Source organism: Hyperoodon ampullatus (assembly GCF_949752795.1).
Source record: "Hyperoodon ampullatus genome assembly, chromosome: 8".
NCBI lineage: Eukaryota > Metazoa > Chordata > Mammalia > Artiodactyla > Ziphiidae > Hyperoodon > Hyperoodon ampullatus.
Window position 1 is genome coordinate 58279036 of NC_136921.1, and position 12016 is coordinate 58291051.

General features: G+C 35.0%; 1 protein-coding gene across 1 annotated transcript in view; it reads right to left on the bottom strand.

Moving 5' to 3' along the window:
• Positions 1-12016, bottom strand: part of LRP1B (LDL receptor related protein 1B) — a gene marked incomplete at both ends in the record, with an annotated part of 1860945 nt that overhangs the window by 272262 nt on the left and 1576667 nt on the right. Inside the window, 2 exons of the mRNA XM_079710778.1 lie at positions 6239-6358; positions 8524-8652. Coding sequence (XP_079566904.1) covers positions 6239-6358; positions 8524-8652 — 249 coding nt within the window. The remainder of the gene's footprint in view (positions 1-6238; positions 6359-8523; positions 8653-12016) is intronic.

Genomic DNA, 12016 nt, shown 5'->3' on the forward strand with positions numbered 1-12016 from the left:
TTCACTGTTTTCTTCATTAAAAATAACATCATTTGAAACAGATAATGCCATTATAAGTAGAGATAAATACACTGTTCCAAACAGGAAAAAAGTAGGTATTTTTCTTTTATGCCTAAATAAAGCAAAATCTCTTCCATAGTCTTTTCTATTACATTTCACATTCAATATTTTTCAGTGGAAACAATAAATGGAATATATAACATAGAAAATAATCATGACAAGCATATACATTTTGTTTCTGACTTTGCTGTCTATCAGCAGTCTCCTATTAAGAGGCTGTGTTCCAAAGGATTCCTCATAATCCTGTTATTTAGATGACAGAATTCATTTCTCTGTGAAACAATATTCTAGATAGTAGTAATATTCCTAAACAAGTCTACAAAGATTTATTTCTAAGCTACTTGACGTGCATTATCTAATACTTGCAGTTAGAGTTTGGGATACCAGAAATCCTAATTCTGAAGCAATGGGGGCAATCACAACCCCTTCCACCATCTCCATCTCCCTCCAAACTTCCATAGAGAATCTTCTGTGTACATGGCAGGGAGTCCATCTGGGTGGGTAATGGTGGCAGATAAAGTGAAGAGGCAAATTATGACTCCATGAACATGGAGATGACATGTCAGACTGTTAAGAGGACTGGAGATTCAGGGATTTCACAGTAATGGAGTTTCAAAAATGGTGCTGGGGGCTCAGGTGGAAGTAAGTGTAAAGAATGGCTTATAAGAAGAGTGGAAATGTGGAGCAAGTAGAAACGGTCTTGGATGGAATTCTAGGAATAAAAAAGAAACAGAGGAACTCTAACCAGATGAAAAGAAACTATAACTTCAAAGTTGAGAAGAGTGGTTAGGAAATAGTATTTAAGAGAAAGGCAAGGGAAAAAATGAGGTAGGGGGTCAGGAGAACAAAAATAAGGCTACTGAATCTTGGTGAGGAGGGCAAGGGCAGCCTATTAGAGTGGGTGAGATGTGCAAATAGGAACCGATTGTCCCTTAACTTCTAATCCTATCTCTATAGATTCCATGACTTGATACAGAGTTTGGGAAGCACTAGAGGGTTAAATAGGGTGATAAATGGCAATGGAATTGGACATATCAAGTGGTTGCACAATTCCATAAGCAGCAGGAGCAAGGTGGTTGTGGGGATTAACGTCTCCAGCATTTGTAGACAAGGAAAGAGAGTCCTGGAACAGGAGAAATCCATGGGAACAGTGACAATGTCATTTCATAAGTAAGCAAATGCTTCTTCTGCCAAAACCTCTACCTCTCTAGTCCCTCAACCATGTTCCTTTCTCATGTTGTTTTGGTCAGTCAAGTACTGAAATGTGTTTCACCCTTAGGGTGGGTCTTGAGGGAGAAAGGTGATGGGATCTCTAATTTGTCAAGTGAATATGAAAGCCTTCTGACAACTTTTCTTCAGGCTAAAAGTCCTGGAAAAAAGAGAACAGAAAATAATGTAGTCCAAATAAAGGTAACCTGAGTGGGAAATACTAGACTCTTCCTTCCAGATAGTACAAAGGAAAAAGTACACCTACAAAATGTGAGTGGAAATATACCACAGCCACACCAGGAATAGCAACGAGATACGACAAAGGAAGATCTGACAGGGATGGTAGCTCAAAAGTAGCAGCAAGAGAGAAAGTAAAACCATTCTTTCCCTCATATCCTTTCTTAATTTTCCTATTTAATCCACCTTATTTTCTCCATATCAGTTAAAATATTTAATCAAGTAGGAAAGATAACAAGATCGATTAGTCTTTCCCTAGTTCTTAGGATGTTCCTTGTAAATAACCTAACTCAATGTTTTCTTTTCCAACTCTCCTACCCAGCCTGTAGCAAAGGGAAGGTGACAAGGAAAAAATACATGAAATGTGCTGTCATATCTCTTCTGTTTACTTTCAAACCACATCTTTTATTGAATTCACTGCTTAGGTTCTAAGGATATGAGAACCCAGAAGGGATGATGGTTTCCTCTGTAGGCACGCTTATCCTTTTCCTTTAGCTTGCTGTTTGTGGAATCTTCAAAGTTTTGCTATGAATTTGCGAAAGAAAACTCACCAGTTTCCTCTCCTCTAGGTCATCTCAGAAGTACTTAGCTCTCCAGTCCACCTAAAGGTGTTCAGATGGCCCAAGGAAGTTCATGTACTTCTCAAAGGGAGCATATTCATCTCAACAGGCAGCAAAGGAGGGATATTATGCACTCTCTACAAATCTATTCACTCAAACTCTGACACAGCCAGAACAAGTCCTTAGATCCTCACCAGCTAGCTTGATGTCTAAAGCTCTCAGTCATGAAAGGAACTGCTACAAAGGGGCAGTAATAAAAGATTGATGAGGATTTGGGGTTTTGCTTTGCTTCCAAAGGATAAGAAACCATAAATAGTTCCTTGCAATATCCATTTCCACTCTGTAAATAGATTCTTTGACTTGTGGCATTAAAAAAGAGTAATGTTAATTACTATTAACATCTGAATTAAACAAAACTGTAATAGTATCTCAAATAATTTATGGATGATTCCACCATAGTCTCTCTCCACAGCCTATCAAAATCTCTCTGTATTTATTGATATTTTTATTGTACTGTTTAAATTGTGTTATATTTTACTTTATTTACATTCAACAATAACACGTGGTTTGTGTGTGTGTGCATATATACATACAACAAAGCACTGCATCCCTATGTTGCACTGACTACAGAAACAAAGAAGGAGTAACTAGAAGAAAAGGCTTGGAGAAGTCATTCATTTTTCATTCTTCCTGAGCCTGTTCATATTCCTTTTCCTTCATTATCTTTTAAGTGCTGTAAGTGTCCATGTGTTTGACGGGCACACATCTGAATTAATGCTTTATAAGAAACTGGCTTATGGAAAAAGGACCCAAGTAAGTCTTTCCTCTATAGCATGAAATGTGCCCTACAAGGTTACCATGTGAACAATCTTAATATGAGGGAAAAATCAAATCTAAAAGATGCAAGTGTAATAAGTAACCTTTCATCTAAAAAGCTACCCATTTGTTTATCCTAAGTAAGCTAGTCCGTTTATTCAAATTTATTAAATTTTAGTATGTAATATAGCATGTGCTTGAGCATCTGCAGTTTCAAATGTACTGCATTAGATAGGAAGAAATTCAAGGCATAAGATTTTGTTGTTGTTTCTTAAGATATCCAATTGTCATGATCTCTTTACTATTATTATCACAAAAGAAAAGTTTTGACAGAAACTTGATTCTCAGAGTAGTTCTGTCCCCAAGTATATGGCTGAGATGGTTATAACACAGAAATCAAGAGCTTAGATTAAAAAAAGGGGAAGTAACATTTTGAGTTATTTTATTGTTATTCAGCAGCTGATATTGATATCAGTAGGCAGAATGAAACCTATCTACACTTTTGGAAGACTTACAGCTTCAACCAGCCACATAAGAGTTTAATAAACACATACCATGTACTAGGTACTGTATTTCATAAACCCAAACACACTAATTTACTTACTGCTTTTCAAAAAAACGTTTTCCAAGAAAATCCACAGTAACTGATTACATTTCCGTAGCTCTTTTTATGAATTTTCTTTTAAAATCACTTTCTGTATTTATTATTCAGTTCCTTCACATTCTAGCTTGGTATTTTTATTTTTATCCTAGCTTAAAGTTTTCATTATATTCTCCTTTCCTGCTTACAAATAACTAATAGAACATACCCATTTTCTGGTCTCCTTCTAGTTTCCTTTCCTCCTTTCTTCCAAATGCTTATCCATTTCCCTCTACTTACTCCCATATCTTACTACATTTTATCATTTTTAACATTTTATAAATAATATGAAACAATAGCTGACTTAATTTTCAAATGTACTTGGCTCTTCCTAAACTACAGTGTCAACTCAGATAGTAAGCTACTCAAGTGTTTGGCCAAGGTCATATATAGTCTAAGACAGCAGAGTAACTTCTCAGTCCTTTATCAGCTACAAAATAATTTGTACACATTCTGCCTTCTTCCTCAACTTTTTATAGCCTTCTCGTTACAACTGTACTTCACACATCTTTTCTTTACCATTAACCTTTTTAAAAAATAATCTATATTCACTGTCTTTACTCTTTCACCATTCATATTCTGTTTCAATCCAATGTGATCTGGCTTTTCCTTGCCATTGCACTGAACTGACTCTCTTGAAGCCAAGCAAGAGATTATCTTCTATTTGCCAATTACAGTGGACACTCCAGTCTATGCATGCCCTCTTGCCTTCTCTGTAACGCGAACTTATCCTCCTTTCTTGAAAAAATAATTTCTTGTGAAGATCTTTTTATTAGTCCTGTGGTGTACTTTTCCTTTTTATATTAGTATCTTTCATTTTTAACGGGTCATTCTGATGCACTCCCTTAAAACAACTATTACACCATCCATCGTTTGAGCTCTCTCTCTTTAAGAAGTCCAAAATCAATACTTCTGGTCTAAACCTACTACCTGAGCTCCAGATCTATATTTACTTGTATACCTTTCAAACAGTTCCATCTGAATGTCTACAGGTGCTCCAACCTCAGAATGTGGACTATTCTTATTATCTTATCCCCATCTAACACACACAAAAGGCACAGAAAAATAAATTTAAAAATTAATGAAAACAATATTTTAAAAGCATACAAAACACACACACACACACACACACACGTATCTCCTCTATTCCCATGTTTCCTCCATGTTTATTATTGCAAAAGACTTGTTATGCTACCTTTTAAAATGCTGTTATATCTGTCTCTCTCCTCTTTATTCTTAGCTTTGGCTGCTGTAATAGGCTACTATTTTGTCCTTCTGATCTCAGTATTAGAGTTTTCATTCTAAAAATCATAGGGTTTTTTTCCCTTTTAAAACTTTCTGGTGACTGTAAGATAAAGGTCATGTTCTTTAACATGGCACCAAAAAAAAATCTTCATTTCCTGGTTCTTTCTTCTAACTTGCCTCATTTTTTTCACCACTCCCCAATATGCAATCTGGCTCTAACCATATCAAATTACTTGTAGTTTTCATTATTTGTCCTTCTACTTGGAATTCTCTTCTATTTTGATCATTCTACCTTATTTATACTTTAAGACTCAGCTTAAATTTAATCTAGTCTATGAAACCTTTCAGGATACTTCCAAGCCCAAAAAAACAAAACAAAACTGTGTTCTTAATAGTGCAATCATAGCACCTTATATTCATCTTCACCTGTTTAAATGACTATCTTTCACTTAGAGTTTGAACTACCTGACGGCACACATAGAACTTACAAATTTTTTGTCTCAGTCTTTAATGAATTTTACCCAGTAAAGTATTTCAATGGACGGAAAGATTTTTAAAGGTAAATTGGTTTGGAAAGATCTGTTGGATCCAGGTTTTAGGAGACCTTAAATGTCAGACTAAAAACTTGTCACTTATTCTGCAAACACTGGGATGTTTTATCTGGGAAGTGATAAAAAAGTAAATGTTTACATAGCATTTACTATATGCCAAGTTCTATTCTAATACTGATATACTTATTTAACTATTGTCTCTTTTTCTTACAGCTTGGGAAACTGAGTCACGGGTTGGTTAAGTACCTTATCCAAAGTCATGCAGTTAGTGGTGGGACTGGGGTTCTATCCCAGGCAGTCTGGTTGCTGATGTGTCACAGTCGTTACTATGGTAAAATGTTAAATTGTTTTAGCATGACTAAAAATTCAGATTTACTGGAAAGAGTAGAAACGGAGACCAATAAAAGAGCTACTTTGTTAATCAAGGCTCAAAGTAGATTGAAGGGGAATATATCTCAAAGAATTGGAAGATTTGTTTATGATTGGGCATGTGGGTGATAAAACATGGTGGAAGGAGGAACCAAGGATAGTACCAAGGTTTCGTGTCCAATAAGTAGGAAAATGATGAGAGCATGGGTAGGAGAGAGAATTAAGGAATGAAGGGGAGCATTTTGGAGCAGTAGATTCAGTATTATATATTCTGGTAGAAATGTCCCATAAATAGGGTGGTTGAACTGAAAAGGTGAGAAAGAATTTTGAAGTGAGCAAAGAAAGAAATAGAAACAGAAAATATAGTCATAATTTTCAGTTGACTCTAGTAACTCCACCCCAATAGCATTTACCAAAGTATGGTCCATAGATGCTAACTGTTGTTATGTATCAGAAGGGGGAAACCATAGTGCTCTCAGGAATACACTTTGGAAGAGTTTAGGAAACACTTAGCATGATAATATTCTGAGGCTGATACAATATGTGTTTACCTTTACAGTCTAATTCATCAGAGTTGTCTCCACAGTCGTTTCCACCATCACATAACTTGCTGTGAGGAACACAACGACGATTGTAGCAGGGCTTGAAACCTCTTCGACAGCTTCTGTTTTCTTACACAGAAAAGTAAAACACATACTTGGAGGGCTTATAGAACTATTTTTACAAAAAGAAGATCACAGATGATATCTCATTCACAATAACCGGATTGTGGGTCTATAAAACAAGTGCCGTGTGGCATCCAAGTTCTGGGTTAGAATATCTGTGCATTATCAAGTAGTTCATGCAGTAAAAAGCCTTTCTGACTATTTTAACCTCAGTGATTCATACTCGGAGACCTCATCAAACTATACTCACATTATTGTTTCTGGCATTTCTGTAAGCTAGCATAGAAATAAACATGTATCACATACTCAAATCTGAAGAAATGAATCTCTACCTCCAATGTAATAAAGACACACCAACACCTATCCCCTCTCTCCTTTGTACCCCACAAAGATTTTAAAACAAGGAAAACAGTGTGAGAACATGTATCCCTGAATCAGTGAATCCAAGAGTCACCTACTTATCCATAAATTTCTCTTAGAAATCACCTTAAAATGTCTATCCAAATTTTCTAAGCAGAATAATAATTGCCTCTGAATTCTATTTACCTTAATGAGAGTCTCCTGACATTTTCTGATTTGGGGCAGAAGGTACCACTCACAATAATAATAGCTGCCATTTACTGAAAAGTAATTTGTGCCAGGCTCTATATTGAGCATATGTAAATGTACATTTGTTTATTTAATGCTCCCAACCATCACCCCATCTAGATTTACTTGGCAGTGAGAAACTAAAACATAGAGAAGTCAGTACCCTTGTTCATGCTAGTCACGCACTAGTACATTTGGGAACAAAGATTTAACCTCAAGTGTGATTCTAAACTCTGGAATCTATACCTGAGATTGTCAAACTATAGCCTGCAGGCCAAATGCAGCCTATCAGCCTGTTTTTATATGGCTCTGAAGCTAAGAATGATTTTTAAAGGATTATTAAAAAAATAGAATATGTGACAGGAGTATATATGGCCCACAAAACCTATAATACAAGCTGACCTTTTACAGAAAAAGTTTGCTAACCCTTTCTCACACAAATATTACCTGTATACTAAGAAGATAAAAATAATATGAAATATATTCCCAAGCCAATTAATAATAATGTGAATTTGTAAGTTGATTATTATTACATTTTTATATGCTTTAATATTTTCATGGTATACAGGATATAGCGGTTGATTCAAGCAAACATGTCATTTGAGGTAAATTCCCTAAGATTTCAGTTACATATAAATTATGGACAAATTACATTTGACTGTCATTTTAACCAAGGGTGTTTATTCTGCAATGTAAAAGAGTGACATAAATTTCCCAAAATCCATCCTCTTCTTGTTTTAACTTTCTCTAATATAAGAAAACAAAGGAGAAAAATAGAAGCCAAATATAGCATTTCCAGATATAGATTCCTAAATTTTGCAGAGCATATAATACCAGTACTATTGTATTACAGCACAAAAATAAATCAGACTAATTTAGAAATAATCTGGATCAATTCTATAATAATTATTAATGATTGCATAGACACAAACTTTCAGGAAAAATATTGTTGCAGTGAAGGCAAATTACAGTTGCTTACTAGGGTCCAAAAGCCAGTCTCTACTTCCAAGGGAGAAGGAAAGGTTGACTACCACTTGATGTCACCTACAGAGGCACAGATGGTGGAATTCCATACTTAATGGGGACCATGGCTAAAGCAATCAGCCTTTGTACCTAAGGACACTAGCTCTGGGACAATCCTGGAGGCAAAAATAGAATGAATAAGACTTTGATATCAACACAACAACATGCTATTGACTGATGGTGGACTTTTGTTGCAGAGTAAACCTGCAATATCTACCCAATAACTGATATTTCTGACATATTTTTAGGAATGTAAGCCTAAAACGTTTTGCTAATGATGAATAATGAAGCAGCTCAAAAGACAGGCTCTTGCTGTATTTAAATTTATACTTCATGCATGGAAAACCATGAGGAAATTCTTCAATGAATATCATGTATTTTGGGTAGGAAATATGGTGCCCCATTTCAATAAGAACAAAGCCAAATCATTTGCCTTAGATCTACATGTTAATGAGAGGCATTAAGGAAATCATACACATAAACCAAATGGAGACAATCACACCAAAAGCTATAAAACGAATTACATTCTGAAATGAGTAAATCATACATTGGAAACTCACCACAGTAGAGCAGTTTTTCATCTGATTTATCCTTACAATGAGGAATGCCATCACAGGTGAGCTGGTAATCAATACATTCTCCATTTCCACACTCAAACTCTGAATAAATATTGCAGGAAGAATTTTTAGCTGAAAGGAAAAAAGCCAACGTTTTATACAATAACAAACATTTTTGATGTCATAACAATTGTTTCCCTTAATCTTAATTATAAAAATAAACTAAAATTTATCTAAATATAAAATTAATAAAGGACAGTGGTTTATGGCATTTCTTTACAAAAAAAATTAAGAGGGACACTTTTTATTGTGCTGTCTTCAACCTCCCTTTCCAAATTTTTGGGAATTGCCTGACTTTTTCTTTTATGCCTGCTTGTGTATTTTGTTAATTATTTGGTGACTGTACATGTGTGGAGAGAAGGAGGGGTTTAAATCTGGGGGACTATATTTATGAATCTTGCTTAACAGTGTATGTTAAAAATAAAATTTTAAAAAGAGCCAGTTAAATAAGCTCTGTACATACTGAGAGTGTCTTTGTACTTTCTTATTGAAATCTCATATATTCTTCAATACATTGAAATTTTCCAGTATATAGAGTTCTTATCTTTGAATGCTTGCATTTATTCATCTCAAACCTCACCTCCAACTGGTCTTCCTCCCCAACTACCTGCTGAAGAAATCTCTGGAGCAGTTTCTATCAATCAGAAGTACTGGAATTGCTGAAATTACTTTCATCAGCCTCTTGCTCTATCCATGGTGAGAAGTACCAGGGAGCAGACCCTCTCTTCCTGCCACACGTGATCAGTACCTACTCCTTGAAATGCATGGGAATCTGTAGGATGTACTGGTGGAGGACAATGATAAACTGGAAAGCATGTGCCCCAGATGCTTACGGGCTCCAGTGGACCACTGCCATACTGTCCCACTTCTAAATGTCAGGATTTTTATAAGAAATTAAAAGCCTGAGTTTTTATGTGGTTTGCCCAACTTGTGAGTACCGGGCAACAACCATGAGTACAAAAAGCTTTTCTACAGTTAGGTTTCATCCCTGGAGTGCCAGTATGTTACCCCTGTCTTAGAAAGACCTCTCTTGGGGAAAACAGACTTATTCTTATTCTTAAATAATAGATTTACTAGCAAACTTTTGGGATGCAATGTTTTGGTTGTATTACGTGCTATTTGCTTGCATGTACTCATTCCACTGCTTGTTGAAAAACTGTACAGTGAAAGTCAGTCATATTAATTATATTGGAGGTAATTAGAATTCATTTATTTCTACTAATGCAGGTAACACAGCTTAATTTTACAATCAGTTTTTAGGATTTATTTCAGGAATAATCAATTAAACAGCCACAAATACTGTTTAAAGTTTCCAGTGTTTTATTTCTTTATTATCCTAGAATTTAACTCATTTTACTAGAATATCTTATCTACCTATTAAAGACTTATAATTTAACTCTTTAAATGATAGCACCCCTCTCTAAAGGTAATTTTATTTTTCTTGGTGCAGTCTAAACTTCACTGGTCAGTAGCTAAGGTAGAATGCCATTTTAGAGGAAGCAACAAGGAATTAAGAATCTAAAAATATCATTAACTTTAAAGAGTTATTGTCTTTAAGAAGAGTGCTGACATTACTGCACACAATCACCTTAGATCATGAACTGAACAAAATTCATCCATTTACTGAGTCCATTAGAATTCCTAACTTATTTTGTCTATTTTAAACATATCCTGTTTAATTTCTCATTTCCAGTGAAAGCTAATTGTTATGATGGCAAATATCATATTTTGCTTTTATAATCATTGTGCCTTTAAAAAATGAAAATTATTCATGATAAATATAGTTTATCATGAAAAAACAAACAGTGTATGAGCACAATTCTTGCTTAGGTATGTTCATTTGAAAAAATACTATTGAGTATTTTCTTCCTCTTTCTAGAAACAAAAAATGTGGTTCAGCTATCCTCAATTCTCTTACAAGGTAACTGCTTCATCTAATTATATTTGCTATTCTTATTTCTGTTATGGGTTTTAATAAGGCTAGCAATGTTGTGTAAAATGGAATTGCCTAATCTTTTTGTCAAGAGTTATGACAACAAATAGTTTTTCCCTCCTTTGCCCTCAGGTAGGTGTTAGTAAATGGTCCTTCACCCCTGTAATGCTGCCATTAACATTCATAAACTGCTCTGGGTGAACTAATTCAGAGGTCGACACAGACATGCCAGAAACATCCTCATTTCCTAAAGATGGATTTGACAAGAAGAAGCCAAGAGTTACTTTTCAATCTCTCTGCTGGACCACAGGATTTCAATATGAATGCACAGTGGATACAAGACACTTCTGTAAAGATATGTCAGCTCTGAGGAATGCAATATCACTCTACAGTTCTATGTGAATACAACCATGCTTGTTTAAAACTATAGTTTTCTGTCTGATTCATTCCCTCTCATCAACAGTGAGAAGCAGGTGGCTTTGTAGGGACAGATGTATCCAATCTATTTTTCAGCAATGACAGGCATCCGCTGTATACAAATAAGCCTTGCTGTTCTGACTAAAGGCATTGGTTTACTACTGGCCTGTAGTGACCTGTGAAAGAAACATGAGTGATTCTAATGCATGGCTAAAACTCCGGGCTTACAGATAGCATCAGATCCAGGCCATTACAGCTGAAACCACAAAGGCAAACTGAAAGAGAGAGTTTAAGCAATTGCGTGAGCAATTCAGGGAAGTGTTAGGTGATGAAGAAATGTGGGAATTTGTGGCCCGAATTATTGAAATTTGCTATCTTCTGAACAATTACATCATTCCCTTGTTTTCTTTGGCACATTCTTAAATAAAAGCCTTTTACTTCTTTTGCTAAGAGATGCCCTTTTGGGTTGTGGTACCAATTTGCAAAGTGAGAAAATACGTATATGTTCTTGCATTAGGTGCAGTAGTTTTCAAAGTAAAGAAAACGATGACAAAGTGCTCATATTAAAATAAAGAACAGGCAAAAGAGAACATCCTCTTGGTATATAAAGACCATAAGAAGACTAAAGATGAAAAATACTTACAGCTTATGATACTAATTTTTATAATGTAGATATATCCAGCTCTATTGATTTTCTAAGATGAAATATATGAGATGAGGAGAAAAAAAATGTCAAAAATTGACACATCCTAAGAGTGAGTTCACCAATTTCCAATTTTCCAAGATGCTTCTCTCCTATCTTTCTTACTCATGGATAGTCTTAATATTAAAGAGAAATTAACCCTTTTTATGTCGCTGGCTAATTTTCATGGCAGTATTGGAACACTTGAACACTTATTTATAGTGGAAACAGTTTTGGAAACTTAGTTGTTAATAAGTATTTACTGTAATGGTACTAATTAAAGATTGTAGTGCCTTTGGGAGATATAAACATCATGCAAGGCTGCAATGTTACATTTTTAATTAACAGTTTGGAAATGATTACAAATAAACTGTGTGAGCCATCCTTTCTCATTTACATAGTCT